The sequence below is a fragment of the Macaca nemestrina genome, chromosome 5, assembly GCF_043159975.1.
Source record: "Macaca nemestrina isolate mMacNem1 chromosome 5, mMacNem.hap1, whole genome shotgun sequence".
NCBI classification, from domain to species: domain Eukaryota; kingdom Metazoa; phylum Chordata; class Mammalia; order Primates; family Cercopithecidae; genus Macaca; species Macaca nemestrina.
In genome coordinates, this window is record NC_092129.1 from 32,746,400 (window position 1) to 32,764,983 (window position 18,584).

Sequence of the window (18,584 nt, forward strand, 5' to 3'; positions counted from 1 at the left end):
TCTTACAAACAATCTTTTCAATGTCCCAAAGCTATGGTTGCTTCTACTGCCAATATTTTAGTGCCCCAAGGGGTAAAGATTTAACTGTCATCCCTGATTGTCTTTCCAATCCCTGTTTTTCACCTTTACACACCTGAAACACATAAGTCACTTCTCCCATGACTAATCTCCCTGTAAAAGGAACTAACAGTTACCAAATAAACACAGCTCAAAATCCCGGCATTAACTTTAATAATTCCTATCTTTAACCAAATTCTATCTCCCTGTAATTTTTCTTAATAATGCCTTTTAATATACTATTTCTCTCTATCCTCATTTCTTCCATTCCTTCATAAGTCAAACTGTACTTTTTACACTAGGGTTGATAAATTACCACATTCCTTACCTTATATCTCCATTCTTGTTTTATCTCCTGATATTTATTTTCCATTTGAAGCTGGTATGACCATTGTTACCCAAATATACTAAACATACAGTCAAGAATTTCTAACTTTCTTGTCTAGTTTTTCTACTTCTGCCATGAAGCCGTCTTGAACTATCTCATTCCTCAGTACTCTGTCTTCTAAAGACAATGGAGTAATTTTTGAAGTGAGGATGATTGAAGGGTGACATGGGGGTAGAAGTCATAATCACATGTATGCATGTTTAATCTTGTTCCTAACACAATTACAACAATTATAATGAAAAAGATCCATTGATCAGAACCATAAATGGTATTCTCAAAAACTCTGGGATGGAAAAAACAAAAGGCCTAGCATTGCCGTCTTATAATATTTATTGCTTATGTGATACATCAGTATGTGAATGTGGCACATTACAAGTACCAACATGGTACATTACAAATATGTTTGATATTATACTGTTATAAATAGTTTTTTAGGTATATGTCTTTTCTTTAGCAGATTATAAGCTTACTACATAATGTAGCTGTTACATTTTTAGCTCCAGTTCATTCGTTCACCAAATATTTACTGAGTATCTGTTACATGTCATGCATTATTTTAAGTACTGAGGTTAAAATAATGAAGATAGTAGTGAAAGTCTCTGTTCTCATGAAGTTTACATGCTAGTGGGGAGATACAGATAAAAAATTAAATTCAGAAAACCAACACATATCAAGAAGGGATAAGTGCTCTAAAGAAAGATACATCAGGCTAAAGGAAAGAGGAAATGATGGGAATGCAGAGTGCTACTTTATATGGGTTGGTCAAGAAATCCCTATGTGATAAAGTATCCATTGGGCAGAAATCTGAAGAAAGAAAATATTTATACTACGTGGGTACATGTATTATCTCTTCCTGCATAACATATTACTATAAAATTCTGTAGCTCAAAGCAATGAACATTTATTCTCTCACAGCTTCAGTGGGTCGGGAATTCAAGAGTTGCTAAGCTAGGATGGGTCTGGCCCAGGGCTTCTCATAAGGTCATAAGCAAGCTGTGGGTTGAGACTATGGAATTCTAGAGACAGGAAAGAAGATTTAACAAGAAGGGCATACCTACTCCTATTTTTGGTTAGAAAAATTCTAACGATTCTACCTACTATGCTTCTAGAGAATAAACATAAAATTAAAATAACATCTATTTGATCTAATTGGACCATATGACCTTTATGCCCATAAAAGAGGGCAAAAAGATTATTTCAATCTCTGGTTAAATTTCAAGATGGTTTTATTTGGAATTCAAGTAAGCTCTAGGTTAGGATAGTGGTTAGGAAAATCAGAACTATTTGATATATTTAAATGTGTGTAATGAAACAGACTATTCTGCAGGTGGATGAGGATGGCCCCAAATTTTAAAGCTATGTGACCCAAGGAAGACATACAACCCTAACATACATTTGTCTGTTAAGCTGTCAGTGAACTTAGAATATCAGACAATTTCTTTTCCTAATTTAACTGTGGAAAAAATGGTGGTTTTGACTTTATTTCATGACTATATTTTAATTATCAAACTAAATAGGTAGTGCTTAATGTTATGAAATGCAAATTAGATGTTCTCCATAAATCAAAGTAACCCTAGAATGGGTAGCTTCCTGCAGCTCAAAATTGGTAGCGTTTCTATTTGGAAAATGCTGAAATACAATACATATTCATTTATTAACTTTACAATGAACAGCTCACCACAGAGAAACTGTGTTTTTACAATATGCTGTTGTTATTTTCATTCTTTGAAAACACAGCTACATTGGGTCAATCTTTTAATAAATGGGACGTTCTATGCATTATAATTTGTAATTATATTTCCCCAGGTTAGAATTTTAATTCATTTTTGAACAAACCTTTTAGAAAAAAAGAAAAAGAAATATGTATTCTAGGGAATTGATTCTAAATGTAGACAATATTCATTTTGAATACAGTGATGATTGTCAAGTGATGACAGTTGTAAGGATAGATCTCAAAAAGTTGGTAAGGAGATTCAAAGTTCTACTTAAGTCAGGCAACAATGTTCAGTTTTTAGAAGGATTATAAAATCAAAAATTAATTTTGTCAAAGAACCATACTTGCCAGCACTGCATTGCACATGTTCTACATTAGCATAGGGAGGCAGTAATGGGTAACAGAAGGACAACGTGGTTGGTGAAACTTAGTGCTGCATTTTGCAGAATGGAATTTTTCACTGTGGTCATTACTTCTTATGTAAACACCATGATCTCTTTGAAATTAAAACTTGGTGAAAATATTGGTGAGGTAGACAAAATTTACGAAATAACCCCTCTTTTCATAGAGAGACCATTACTTTTTTGATTTGGGTAGCAATACTAAAGTATTTGTTATCACTTAATAACCTCAAAAAACAAAACCTTGAATTCTGAGATGTCTTTTTGCTCTGCTATCACTTCAAATATAAAAGCTACCATCTTCTCTCACCTAAAGTCTCCACTTAAACTCTCTTCCCACAAAGCTTTTCACATTCTACTGATCTGAAACCTTATGTAGGAGGCACAGCCTTTCCTGCATTTCCATTGCTACTTTCTTGATACGGCCCATTAGCACTTCTCACAGGGACTACTCCAGCCTTCTGGATTATCCCCAGTCCATTCTCTATGTTTCTATCAGAGTGCGCTTTCTAAAAATGTAAAACTGTCCATGGTCATTTCTGCTTACGGTCCTTCTGTGCCTAGCTTCAGCTTTGGGGCTGGCACTAAACAGCCTCTCCCTTTGCTCCCTGTTCACCTCTCCAGCTTCAGCTGCTGTCAATTCTCCCACAGACCCTTCACTCTCAATGACCTAAGCTATTTGCAATTCGTAAATGCATCAAGTGACCCTTGGCCATGCTCATTTCTTCCTCTCCTCACAAATTCAGCTCTAGCACCACATTTTCTAGCTCCTATGATTGTACTTGCCATACATCATTGTTACCAGTCATTAATTTAGGAGTCTACCACTCACATGGGTGCACATTCGCCGTATGATTTCTATTTCAAGTATGCAGCTCAGCTCCTGGCACATATGGAATGCTATTAAATCAACAAATTTATAGAAACCATTGCCGATTTCAGCTTTCCTAATAAAACTAACTCTGTATACCAAGATTTCCTAGTTGCTATGTCAGAGGATTGTAGAACTGGAGTTTGTTTGATATTAGGAAGACCAAGCAGAAGGAATACATATTTCCACTGGAGGTAGGATGAATAGATGGTGAAATGCAAAATGGCAGAGGCTAGTAATGCTATAATTAGGGAAGGACAGTATTTAGGTTCTATGACAGCCAGTAAGCTAACTCCTGGATGCTCTCAGAAGATTTAGTTGGGTAATATGTAGTTCTGGTTTATTTGGGAAGGCAACAGGGGTGGCAGGGGGAAGGGTCACAGAGTAGAATAGCATCGAGCATTAGCAGAGAAGAAATTTTGATAGACTGACATAAACAAAGAAAAAATTGACTGGAAAGTAAAATTGCTTCAAGTACATTAGAAGTGAGTGATGGGAATGCAATCAAAGATTTGAGATACCAGACCATAAATTCAATGGTAGGAAAATTGATTATATCAAATTGAATCCTCATTTTCAAAAAATTAAGGCACTGGATTAGATAAGCCTCACAATAAGGTTACAGTTGCTGGTAGGGAGACTGAAAGTAGGAATGGGGTCAGAGGAAAGGAAGACAGCACTACCTGACTGAAGGATTCAGAGGGTAAAGGAAGCAGGGCTCATCTGAAGTCAGATTACTTGACTAGACCTGTCTGGCCCCATCACCTGGCACCCACCTGTGGGTGAACTGGGCAAGTCATTACAAAAACTAAAGATGGACTTGGTGGGATTAGCATATCAGTTAGAAAGCAGATTTTATTTTCCTGGTGGTAAAATTCACTTCAAAAAAATCTGTTATTTGTTTATATTTGATTAAATTACTACTTCTTGTAATATTCCAGGATTTAAATTTATTTTTCTGAGCACTAATCTCCAACAATGTATAATTTGAAGTTCTCAGCCACTGGCTCAATTCCAGAAAATTTCAAAAATCTTGCCAACAAATACAAAGAGGAGTGTTTCTAATTGGTCATTAGAAATTATATAAAGGTAATAAAGTAAAAGACTTTAAATTTACAAACATGTATCAATAACATATTGAGTTCACAAAACTCTTGAACATGAGCTACGAGCAAAGGATTTACAAGGCTGCAGTCACATCTGATAGTCTATGACAAACCTGGGCAAAGATTCTGTGTTTTGCTGTGGTCATTTTATTTTTGATTTACAATACCTTGCACAGTGACTGGCATAATAAATTATCATCAATGTTTGTGAAAAAAATTGATTAAATGAATAAATAGTTAATGTAAGTTACACTATATTGTACAGTTATGCAAAAATAATGAAAAATATGCTGTGTTTGCAACTTACGCAAAACAAAGTTGAATTCACCCAAATATCTAACTTTTAAAAGATAAATGCAAATAGCTGGTAGCTGATTTAAACACCAGTAACAGAACTGAACACCTAAAAAGTAAATTTTGTCCCAGGTAAGAACATGTGAATGACCCTGATTACTTGTCAATAGAAAAAGATAAGTGCAGGCATTTTCTCTTTCTACTTTAGATCAGCAATCAGATTCACTCACAGATCACTGATTCATGAACAGCACTATATACTTACTTTGAATTTTCAAGTAGCCAGTGTTTCATAAGTGTTTATACTACAAGTACACCCTCAGCCATCTCTTTTTCTCTGGTATAGTGTTCTCATGATTTTTAGCCAGATAAGACCCAAGAGTTTCCTTTATGACTTGTATTATTTTATCAATACATTATTTTAAATTAAGAAAAAATATTTATTCATTTCCAGCGACATAGGATTGTTTTTAGTTATTTGAATGGCTAATATGTGCTCATGAAGTCAAATGTATACCTTTTACACAAAGAACAAAGATTAGTTTTATTTTCAAGTGAATGTGCAAATGACTTGATCTAAACCAATTATGAAGTGCCTACATGGATTTCTGTGCCTTTATTTATTTCTCATTAGAAGTTTGATAATGAAATGTCCACAAAATCACATGTTTCTAATGGAAACTTGTTTAAGTTTTGGATATTCATCTAATCACAAATGTGCAGAAATTAAAATGGTTGAAACAATTTGACTCAGTTCCTAAAAAGCACATGGCTCACAATTTTCTGAAAGATGGGGATGTTAGATAATATGAGTCTTTACTGTTGAAAAGATAAAGAAAATGGCAAACTAAACATTCAGTTCACTATGGAATGCTTGATAAGGAACAATTCAGGAATTAAAAGGTCCCATAGGCTTCATGTGTTATAACTATTTTGCTTTTATTTCCTCAAAGCTTCTTATTTTTCAATCATTCATATGAAATTATTCATAACTGATTTACTGCATTGGACAGGAGTTATTTTCTCATCCTATTTCTGACAAATATCTTCAAAGCTCTTACAACACAGATACCAAGAGAGGAAGTGAAATGAAATGGGACTAGACGGGGGAAAAAGGGCAATGCTCTTAAGTCAAACTGCACAGAGAGGTGAATGGTTCAGTGCATGAATATCTCAAAAATGCCCTTAGAAATTTGCTCTTAACTACAGGTCTATCAGCAGGCTTTGTCCAAATGAAAAACTAACAAACCAAAGCAAACCAAACTAAACTAAACAAAAATAAAACTTTCTGACAGAAATTCTCCAATGAATGTCTCTTAGAAATGAGCCACTTTATTAGCTGCTAAGCAACCTTGAGAAAACATTTCTCCCCCTGGCTCCTTTTTCTTTAACTCTTACAGAAAAAGAAAAATCCCTCCCCACCCGGCCCAGTTTCTTATATCTCAGTTTGTTACCTGTGTTTCAATTACCTACAGTCAAACTCATCCAAAGATAGGTAAGTACAATACGATATTTTGAGAGAGAGAGAACACAATCACCTAACTTTTATTATATAGTTGTTTTATTTTATTATTATTGGTTGTTGTGAATCTCTTACTGTGTCGAATTTATAAATTAAATTTTATCACAGGTTTGCACATGTAGAAGAAAACATAGTACAGTCTGTATAGGGTTTGTTATTTTCTCTGGTTTTAGGCATACTTGGGCATCTTGCGATGTATATACCTGTGGATAAGGCAGAACTATTGCAGTTTTCTCCTCTTACCTGATAGGAGCACCTTTGGCTTGTGCTGGTCTCAACAATACAGTTATTGTGGTGGCAGTTTCATTGAGAGAGGCATCAACTCCTTCATAGTCAGGTAAAGTTGGAGCTGATGAGTGATGAAGAGACAAAAAAAAAGGTTCAATTAATTTACAGTAATATATTATAGGTCAGAATGAAGAGACGATCTTAAGTTAGGAAAAAAAAAAAAATTCACCTAATTATCTATAATGTATCTTGTTTTATAGCGTAACATCTCCAAATAAATTTCAACTCTGGGAACTAAAACATCAAAAGGTAGAAAATCAAGATTTGTTGTGGAAATTTAAATAATAATCTGGCAATTTATGACACACATTCCAAATATTTTGTGAAGATGCTCTCCTTTTAGTTTCCTGAGACCTTCAAGTGAGTAATGATGGGAGGGAGGGAAGGTAGTAACCGAGAAGACTCGGCAGCAGTGATTATGGAGTCACATAATGGAGATCAGGAGCTAAGAACAGCAGGAGCTGAGGTCAAGGGCTGCCTGGTGAAACAGTGTCATTTATGATCTTATAGTGTAGAAAGACCCAGTATTCTTATCCTAATGTTTTTCACAACTCTGGTCACAAGAGAAACATATCAAGAAGGGTGGTGAATGAGAATGGAAATCTCAGTTTTTGTTCATCGGAGATATTAGGTGCCAGATTCTTGAAAAGAATAAATTTATAAATTTTTACAATATTTGATAATGCTTAATTGGGGACTGGGATCTTGAGGGGGAGAGTTACTTCAAATAGCTTTGGATGGCTTCCATGTAGAAAGCTGTTTAAGGAGTATATACTCAATGAAATGTATGCATTATCTCTATCCATTCGTTGAACATTTACTGAATACATACTATGTGCCAAGTTTTATGAGAAATGCTATGAATATAAAGACAAAGCATGTCTCTGATATTTACAGAATTAAAAGTAGGAATTCACATTTTATGAAAAGAGTCTTAAAACCAAAAAATTATAGCAAAATGTTAGGGGCCAAAAGTGGAATACCATTTGCCAAAACAGTGGTTCTCAAACTTGTAAGATCAGAAGCACCTAGAGGGCTTCCTAACACACAGATTATAGCCCGTCTCTCCTAGAGTTTCTGATTCAGTATTTCTGGGGAGGGACCTGGCAATGTTTGTTTATAGACACTTCTCAGGTGATGTTGATGATGATGGTCTGGGGGTGGGGGGTCACACTTTTTACATTAGTATTGGCAGTGGGATGATGAAACCAGAAGGCTCAGGGTATCTAATGATGTTTAAGCCAAATATTAAAAAGAAAGGTAAAAACTCATCAGGAAGAGAAAGGATGAACTAAAATTCTCAGAGAGGAAACAGAATAGCTGAAGATAACAAAATATGAAAGGGCATGGTATGTTTAAACAGCTATAAGCTGTTGGCTGTGCTGGGAACTTTGGGTTCATGGGGAGAAGTTGAGGATGGGAGGAGTCATGCAAAGAAGGACCCTGAATGCCAACACCGAGTGGATCATTAGACTTCGTCCCGCTGATTATAAGATACAAGACTGTGAAAATATTTAAGAAGGAAATATCTGTGGATTAAAGATAGATATAGAAATACAGTGAAGATGGATACGTCTGAAGGTAGGGATACCACTTAGAAAGATATTTCAATAATCTGTTTAAAATACTGTCCAGATGGAAGAAAACGAGCAGTGACATTAGAAAGAGATTGATTATTATCTGACAGTTTTTTTAGGAAGCAAAACCAACAAATATTAATTTAATACATGAACAATATGTAGTATGTGTGTATATATGTGTATGTGAATGTATGTGTGTATATCAATAATTCCCCCAACCACTATGCCTCCAATAACTTGATTTCACTGTCATTTAAATTACTTTTTTTAAAATACTGAGCAATGTAATTACTGGACTCAGGGAATAAATTTAACAATAAATTATCTGAAACGTTCAAGTAATGCTGAGAATCACACTAACCATAAATTTTATTAATCTTAATGTGATTAATAATTGTTCTCAACATAACGTGATTGCAACCAAGTTTTTAAAGTACAATCAAGTACTTATTGCACTTAGGTTAATACGAGTGAAACTGAAGTTGAATAATTAAATGAAAAAACTAGATGGATGTTCTGGTCCTTTTTATAAACTTTATGTTCCACACAAACACAGTATCTGAGCCTTGAGAGACATACATACACACACACAAACACATTCATGGTTCTCAAAAATTTACATTTATTCTCAGTTTTATAAGTTTATGCAAATTTTATAGCTGTCTCTCTTGAAAGATCTTACTCAATTATAGCACTACTGCTAATTCCAGAGGGTAGAAAACCTATCTCAGTACATCGTAACATCACCAAGTCCTATTTTCTGGTAAAGTGATTCAATACACACTTTAAATTCATGATTTGTAATTGTTCTCAGGAAAGAAAATTGCAATTTTAAAACATTATTATTTTATAATATAATGGATGATATTTTAAATGTTTTTTATTGGAATATTAAGAAAACAAAATGTTCTTCCAAGGAATTATAACTCATAATGGAATAGCTAATTTTATTCATGATATAAATTTTTAAAGTTTGTATTATATTCAACACATCTGCAAATAACATTTTAGACTCAAAATAATTTGGAAAGTCCATGTCTTCTTTTTGATGCAAATGGTATAGATTAAAAAAATTAAAGACATATTTTATGGGTATTAATGATGTATCATTAATATTTGCCATGTAGAACTATAATAAAAATGAACATAAATGAACAAAAAGAATTTACAAAGTCAAAAATTTGTGCTTTTCTACATTGTGTGGCTGACCTTTAAATAATTTATTTTTCAAATTTAACTCTTCAGTTACATATACAATATGTATTTATTTTAATAATCTTAAATCAGAAAAAACATTATATAAGCTTTAGTAGATTTAGGCCATATTACAAAGTTAATTCCTTGCAAGAATTTAATCAGGTTTAACTGATGATCGGACTGAAGGAGAAATAAGCTCTGTAAACAATCTAGTCAAATACAAACTATGCAACTGTGAATACAATAGAATGTAAAGTTTAATTTGTTTATCAACCTAAAATTCTCCTGTATGTTCCCATTCTGAAACTTACATGTATTTATGTAAGATTTCTACGTGTGAAAGAAAAGCCCATATTTGTTTAAAATTATCATAGTGTCAGGGAAAATGAAACAGAAACAAGGTATATAGTACTATAATGCTAGAGAAAGGATCTCTACCATTTCTTTGATAACATTCATTTAGAGTAAAGGTCTGACACCATAATAATTATCAACCCCTCAAAAGTATCATAAGATCTATTAGGATTTATAATGAATTTTAAAAGATTTTTAATACAGATTTAGCATAATTTTTTTAAGACCACTGTCAATCAAAAGTGACTATTTCAGATGCGTTTCGGTTTGGACACATAATTTATATTCAAATAATTCTTTCCAGTGCTTTCAATTATGCATAACTATATTAAAGGTTTGACAAGCAAGATGGACTACACTTGGTTTGTATGTGATTCTCCAGGATGTGCCATTGCAAACCAATGCCATAATCAATTCTATTTGTAATTTATTCATTTGCATACCTGAGATATTGGTGGTGACATTGATGGCTGTGGCTGGTCCAAAGCCTTTGACTGTGCTGGCTCTTATGAAAAACTGGTACGTGGTTCCAGGGTGGAGATGCATAAAGACATGATGTGTACTGTTCCATAAATTTGATACAGTCTGGGGAGGTCCAGCCACTGGAACTGCAGGATCAAATGATCTTATACTGCTATAGCTGATCTGTTTTAAGAAATACGTGTATTACCGATCTGGTATCCATCATAAGAAATTGTAAATAAACTCTTTATAAATAAGGCAGTATGCAAGGGCACCCATGTGGAGTCAATGGTAATTTTTTCTTTTCTTTCTCATGTTGATATTGTTATTTCTGTCATGCTGAAGTTCTATCTATATATCAATCAATCGTCTACCTATCTACAGATACACCTAGAGTTATATCTGACCAAACCAATATACACCTATTTTCTTCCACCAAAAAAAACCACAATAAGTTATACGTACATAAAAAATCTTATAGCTATATACTTGAATGCATATGAAACACAGAAAGTGTTCAACAAATTTTTATTATTAATACATTCCATACTTTGTTCAAGTTATATAACAAATTTCATGTAAATAGTACTCAAATATGCGAACACAGTTGCAAAATATAACTTTGCACTAGTGATTCTCATTTCCATAATTCACTCTGTAGCCATTAGAAATTTAAGCATTTATGCTCTAATCAACGTTATGTAGGAACAGAACTACACATTTGTGTAATTTAAATGATTCTTTCATTTCTTCTTTTTTAGTTTCTCATATTTGAAAAGATAATGATTTATATTCACAGCTGAAATGAAGCTCTGGAAAAGTCAGCTTTAATATCTATTTTGCTTTTTGGAGATTATTCCTTACTTTGAAACAAGTGAAATTCAATGGCTTCTCCTAAATCACAGTATGATAGGAGTTTCTTAATTTTATAAAAAGGAAAATGAGGGTTTTTTAATATGTGATTATTTATTACTATAACCATCATATCTGATAATGACTATCCTGCTTCCCTAAATCAACAAAACAGCAACAAAAAACATGCATTTTTTAAGAATTTGAAAATTCTAGATGCCATACAAAATATTTATTTATTTTGATGCTTAATTTTGGAATCAAAGAATTTGTAAATTAAAACAAAGGAGAATAATGATTTTAATCCCCTAATCCTCATTTACGTCTTTTCCATATTTCCCTCTAACTTTTCCTTTCTTTCTCCCTTTTATTCCTTCAATTCACATTTCAATTAACTTCCTTGTTCTCCCAATACCTCATACTGAGTGATGATTCCATTTGGATCCAAAGGTTCTTTCCAGTTCAAGAAGATCTTATTTTCAAAGGATGTTCCTTGAAGAGATTTTACCGGTACGGGGCCAGGCACTACAAAACACATGAATTTTTTGTTATGAAAATGCTTACATGAGAAACAGAAAAAGTAAATCAAATAAGCTAGATAAACAGGATTAAAAATAATTATAAAGAAAAATAAATTAAAATGTGTCCTTAGAAACAAAATAAACTATATGACTAGTTCTCTGATTTTACTTTGATATATGGGAATTTAAAGCAAATCTATAAGGTTCTGATGCAGAAAATGTAGAAATGCAAAGTTATTTTTATTCAAAAGAATATTCTATCACCTTAGAGAGCTGCATAAATTATGTAGTCTAATTTTCTCTGTTGTATACCTCTAATGACATGAAGATCTTATTTGTAATTTGTTTCAAGAACAGAGCTGTATTTCCCTAAAAGATTTTTTTGAAAATTATGTGAATGCCCCAAAGAATCTCCATGAACAAAGTTGATAAAATAAAAAACTATGATAAAATTAGCACTCTTTGGTCTGGAAAGCCGAATCACATAGCAATGAATTGAAATGTCCATTAATAGCCAACCTTACTTTTATAGCTATACTTATTAAATGTTCTACAATTTTAAAAAGGCAGTGTTGATTATTACCATATTTAAAGAGTTATTACAGATTGATAGGTTCAAACGTCACTGCTTTAGCCTTTTAAAGGAAACTCACTTTTTCAAAGCTAAGAATTAACTAGTTTATAATGTCAGACTTGTTTAGAACTCAACAATCTGCACAACTACTTTTGAAGTGTCCCCAGCTATGACCATATTTGCAGAACCTTCGCTTCAGTCCTTATTTGCAAATGTCATATAACTGGCCATACCCAACGGCAACACTGAATGATGCACCAGCATCTATTGCCAAAATACCAGATAAAAAATTCTTTGTTATCATGTTGTTTTCTTTTATATATTTTATTTAAATACTTAGCTGCTATTTATTCACATGAATATCCCATTTCTAGTTCTGATGTTTTAAAATATATACTATCTATCCTACTTGGCTCAAAAATGTGTTTCTTTTTGAAAATGTCAACTGAATGTTGGGCAAGCAAAGCATACTTTTTAATTAATATTTTCCCTTAATCTAACGTTTCAGTGAACTTCACACATGACATTATCTAGAAATGTGGTTTCAAAGTATATAGCAATTTTGTGAGGATTGAAATAAATTAAAAATCACTGGATCAAGGGAAATACATTGCGTTGTGGCTAGGAGCATCAAGAAATTCTGAATGATATATCATGAGAGCAGGATTTATTTCAATCTACAAGGACTATGAATGATATTATGACCTCTGAGACAGGCAACATAATTTGATACACTGAGGAAAGGAACCCACAGTAAACAGAAAAGATGCCAGAACTAAACTTCAGAGGATATGTTCAAGCCATTGTCAGCTGAAGACTCAGAAGTTAACAGAAGGTGGCATCCGTTCCCTCTCTGTTCCACAGTATCAGCAAGGCTGTGCTGCTGATCCAGGCAGAGGGTCAGTGAGAGCCCCTCTGCACATCTGTGGCTACTGCTAAGGCTGCCATGGGTATGGTTTGTCTTGCAGGAGTACCTGTTGTTTCCATTATATGCAAATGACATACACTTATGATTATATTGAAGGAAAAGATATTTCTTCATCCTTACATATCTCTCACAGAAGGTGGCTAATGGAGGGAAAAAGGAGTAAAATATTCAATTAATGAGTAAATGTTGATTTGATGGCATTGTAATTATAATAACTGCCCATGTTTACCTAACACAATTTAGCCTACAAATACTATAAAATGGCATGGATTAATTTTACTGAACAATGTTCAATAATAGGGATGGTTTAAAATATTTGTATAATTCTGCATTGAAAAAGGGGTAGAATTGGAAAGTATCTTCCCTAGAAGTTTTGTATTTCTATGCTCTTACACTTTTCTTGTTTTGACAATAGAATTCACTACAAGTACCTATAGGTTGCATTTGTAAGAGAAAAGTTTGTGAGAAAGTTGTGGACAAGAGAGTGTCATACTACTTGTTGTGTACTTGGATGAGCATAATAGATGAGAGAAGGAACTACGCTTAGATGAACTAAAAAACACACATAAACAGGTGAGGTGAGGTGTGAGCACAAACAAATTAGATTCAGTAACTTTCTACATTTGAAGGAAGACCATGTGTACAATTATAGACAGAAAATGTCTGTCTGTAGCTATGATTTGTGTAAATACTATATGAAGTTACTAAAACCATTATCATGGCAGTCTACTGACTGCAGGGAATGTCACTTCACATTTCCACATCAACAACTTTTAATGGAAACAGAATGCTGACTTTTGTTTCCCTGCCTGAGAGATTTATGACAGCTGTTTCAGCTACTTTTTTTGGAAGTCTTTTATTATATAACTCTTAAAATGGAAGAGAGGGGGAAATAAAATATGGGTGGGGCAAGATTATATTAGATAAGCATTATAGCCTTTAACATGTAATAAATGTACGTTTAAAAATAGCTTTGTAGTCTCAAAAAAATGTCCCCAAACCAGGCTTTTCTGCTGAGCTAACTTCATAATATTGATTTTTATGAATGCTGGAATAAAAAATGAAAACAAAAACTTGTACAGAAAATTCTGTTCAGGCATTAAAAAATATATGCAATAAATTAAATATAAATTCTACCTTAGGGCTCTGGTGGGAAATGGTTCTAGTTTTGCTCTCATGATTTATGGATGTCCCTAGAATTCTTTTTATAAAATTATGTCCTCTTATTAGTTGGTTGATAATTTATTCTATTTCTATGTATATAGGGCAGCAATAATTTAGTAACACTGACTTAATCAGATCATCATAATCCATCGATCTTTGCAACAACAGATTATGATTTAGGTTTTCTTTCCCCGCTCAGGAACATTAAGACACGTCAAGTCAACTACTCTATGTAGAAAATGAAGCTCATGCGCTGATTTGAAGACGGAGTTACTTGCAAATACTTCATGGAAGAGTTTACATATCAATCATTAAATATTGTATATAAAACAAAAAGAAAAAATTACGCTTATAGTAGAAGGGACTAGTTTGTGACAATACTATGAAATAACAATATGAAACTTAATATCATTAAAACTGGTAAAAAAATTCTTCAAATCAGAGATTAAAATAAAACTAGGATTGAAAATGATATTAAAATTAGAAATCAAAATATTTTGAAAAATAGTTAATGCCATTGCATTTTTACAAAACTATTTCAGATAAAATAAATAGTACAGTCATGAGTTTGATCAATGTAGGGCATAATTTAAATTCCAAAGCAACTCATTTCTTGATTATTAGTCTAGTCATATGCATACTGAAAAATGCATTTAAAAATTTAATGCAATATGCAAAAGATTATATAAGCCTGGCTGCATTCTTTTGTTTGTGGGAAAGAAGGGCAAACTAACAAACCATATCAAAAAATACCATCAAAATGAATTGTATTACTAGAGAGTGACTGGCTAAAGCAGCACAAAACTATGTAACTGAGTCTACCATTACCAATTAGGACATGCTTTTTTTTTAAGGGTAGGCAATAAAACATGTGAACATACTTTAATAACTGAAAACATGGACTACAAAGTGCCTAGTGTGACAGAGACCTTGTAACATTTATCCCATTTTAAAAGAAAAGATAGAGATTTTTTGGAGCTTTCGAAACTGTACTTAGAATTCTCATTTTTATCATGTGCCTATGAAACAATTACCCCTAACCATTCTTTCTTGCATAAATACGCATTGAGTTGTGTCCGTGTGGCAGGGGTAAGATACAAGGATGTTTGTGTGTTTATAAATTAGGAAAGGGGTGTTGTTTAAATGCTGTTGCTGCTTCAATTAGGTGCCAGTTCAAACATGATGTCTAAAGTAATTATGTTTGGTTACCTCAAACATGACAAAAGTACATTCATCATAAGTAAGTCTTAGGTTTATTCTCAGAAATTTTAGGAACATGAGTAACTCCATGTATAATTTCCAAACTATATTGTTTCCTTCAAATTTTGAACTAAATGTCGTTAAAGGGCTCTCACTTCTCTTATTGCAACAAAAACAGCAAGGCAAATGAAATGATGGTCATTTCCACTTTCAGAGTGGGAGAGTTTGAAATTATAAGTATTTGTAGAAACTATAGCATAATAACCTATTTTATGGAAAGCTAAAAAGACACACCTGATCTAAAATTCAGAACTTGAGGGACCTTGGGAATACGTGGTTATAAAATACATCCTGTTTTATGAAACCCAAATAAAAATGTAGTCCAGCCAGACACGTTGGCTCACGCCTGTAACCCCAGCACTTTGGGAGACCGAGGCGGGTGGATCTCTTGAGGTCAGGAGTTCAAGACCAGCCTGGCCAAGATGGTGAAACCCCATCTCTACTAAAAATACAAAAGTTAACTGGGCATGGTGGCGGGTGCCTGTAATCCCAGTTACTTGGGAGGCTGAAGCTGGAGAATTGCTTGAACCTGGGAGGTGGAGACTGCAGTGAGCCTAGTCAAGTCACTGCACTCTAGCCTGGGGGACAGAGTGAGACTGTCTCCCAAAAACAAAAACAAACAAACAAACAACAACAACAAATATATGTATATATATCTCCCTAATGTCAAGCTACTTAAGGAGAAGTTTAGAGTTTAGAAGGGGGTGGAACCTCAGATATCACTTAAAGCCCTTCATTTAAAGATGAGAACCGACACCTAATTTAGCTTTTCCTTAGTTTACCATATGGCACACTTTTATTTCTACATGCCTTAATTCTTAAAAGGAAATTTTGACAGGAAATATCTTACATCTAAAGAGTGACTTATTGTTATTATTAGATTATCATTTGCAGAATTTCTATATGTTTTTGCTAAATTAGGAAATATATTCTCATTCAAATTATAATATACTGTAGTGCTATAACAGGTATGTGAACATTGAAATACTAATATAAATATTTGTTCATATTTATTTATTAAGAAGTAACACACAGAAATTAGACAAAGTACAGTTTAGTTACTTGGATGGCAACAAGATATATAAAGAACAGCTTGCTAATGTCTAATAAAGGCCATTATATTAGACTTACAGATATGAACTGTTGCTTTCTTTTATATTTACACTCACATAAAACCATCTAAAATGAAAAGAAAGGGTAAACAGTATAAACAGTGTTTTCTTTTTCTTTTTTCTTTTTTTCTTTGAGATGGAGTTTTGCTCTTGTTGCCCAGACTGGAGTGCAATGGTGCAATCTCAGCTCTCTGCAACCTCTGCCCCCGGGTTCAAGTGATTCTCCTGCCTTGGCCTCCTGAGTAGCTGGGATTGCAGGCACCCACCACCACACCCAGGTAATTTTTTGTATTTTTAGTAGACACGAGGTTCCTTCATGTTGGCCAGGCTGGTCTTGAAACTCTTGACCTCAGGTGATTCACCTGCCTCGGCCTCCCAAAGTGCTTGGATTACAGGTGTGAGCCACTATGCCCAGCCCAACAGTGTTGTTTTCAAATATGAGAAAAATAAAAACAGCTACTATTGGTTTACAAAATACAAAAACCTTAAGTTTTTTATCAAGGGCATTTTACCAATAGGCAATTGATACAGTGCCATGGATAGTAAAAATTATTTTTGAACATTTGATTTAAAAGACCCCTTCATTTAAGTTTTTAGTGTAGTTGCCACTTCTGTATAAGAAGAGAGGACAACAGAAGTACATTTCATTGAGTATTTGGATGCTTGTCTGAAGAATATTAGGTTTTGTAAAAGGCAATTTTTTCCAAAGTTGACCTCATTAATAACATTTACATGATTTCAGAAACCAATTCAGTATTGGGCAATCTTAGGTAAATCGTAAGCAATCACATTATTCTTGTTAGAGAATTCCCCCCTTTTGAACAGCAAAGTATGTGCATACCATCTTCATCAGTTTGAATAATTGTCTCTTCACTCTCCTTCCTTCCCTCTGGATTGGTTAGGATCATCTTGAGGCTGACATTTGTATAAGGTGGCAGATGGTTCACAACATGCTGAGGGGCTTTGGGGTCCATGTCCAAACAGTCTGCCTTGCTCTCGTTGTGACCACGGAAGTAATGGTAGCAGATAGTGACATTAAAAGTGTGGCAACGCGTAATGTTGTAACCCAAGGATTCCCAGTCCACAGCAATCCGTCTTGCCTGTATTTCAGCAATCTTTAATGTCTTTGGGGTTCGCATAGGTTCTGAAAAATAAATCAAAGTTGCAGACAGCTGTCAATTATATCATGAATAATCTTGGAAAAGCAAAACACCAAGTATAATATAGCACATGCAAATCTAGAAAATGTGAAAGTCGTGTTTGATTTTCATTTGCTTTATTTATTCATGATCCTATTCTTGAAGGTTTCAATCAGGGATTAAGATTTAACAACAGGAAAAGAAAAGAAATATAAAACGTCAACAACCCACAGTACTCAGGAACTTGTCAGAAAAATAAAAACCTGAAAATGTAGCCACCATGCCTTTATAGTTGTTTCTGTTGTTACTACACAATTCTCTGCCTTTCTTTTGTCTTTATTGAGCAAGTGAATTAGCTAATATATCAAAATGGATAAGAGTCAACACATTCTACTTTGTGATTTATCATGTCACTAAGCTATGCTGTATACTAATTATTCTAATTGTAGCAATAATATACTACCATTTACAAGAAATGACACATATATTAATTAACATTAATTATTTCCATAGTGATGTTATTCATCAAAGCAAAAAACAATGGAGAAAAATTACAAGAACATATGTAGATATTCACATTGTCTTCTTTCCTTATTGATCTCTTTCTTTTTCTAGAAAATATTCAGGTCTGACAATGCATTCACTGTCACCCAAACCAAACTGGGAGGTGAATTTTCCATTCAGCTGGAAAATACTGGCAGAACTGAACACTCCAAAGACTAGAATCCATCCTTCACTGCTTCCCAAGTGTATTCTTTCCTCATTCAAGACTAACTTTAATCATCTAACTTAATGAACAT

The 18,584-nt window shown here is 33.6% G+C and overlaps 1 protein-coding gene across 14 annotated transcripts in view; it reads right to left on the reverse strand.

The window, feature by feature from the left end:
• Positions 1-18,584, reverse strand: part of LOC105465585 (protein tyrosine phosphatase receptor type K) — a 558,841-nt gene that overhangs the window by 110,654 nt on the left and 429,603 nt on the right. For all 14 annotated transcript variants that reach the window (XM_071096434.1, XM_071096427.1, XM_071096433.1 and 11 more), the window contains exons 8-11: positions 17,487-17,789; positions 11,502-11,611; positions 10,216-10,417; positions 6,597-6,702 (exon numbers count right to left, since the gene is read on the reverse strand). In XM_071096434.1, coding sequence (XP_070952535.1) covers positions 6,597-6,702; positions 10,216-10,417; positions 11,502-11,611; positions 17,487-17,789 — 721 coding nt within the window. The remainder of the gene's footprint in view (positions 1-6,596; positions 6,703-10,215; positions 10,418-11,501; positions 11,612-17,486; positions 17,790-18,584) is intronic.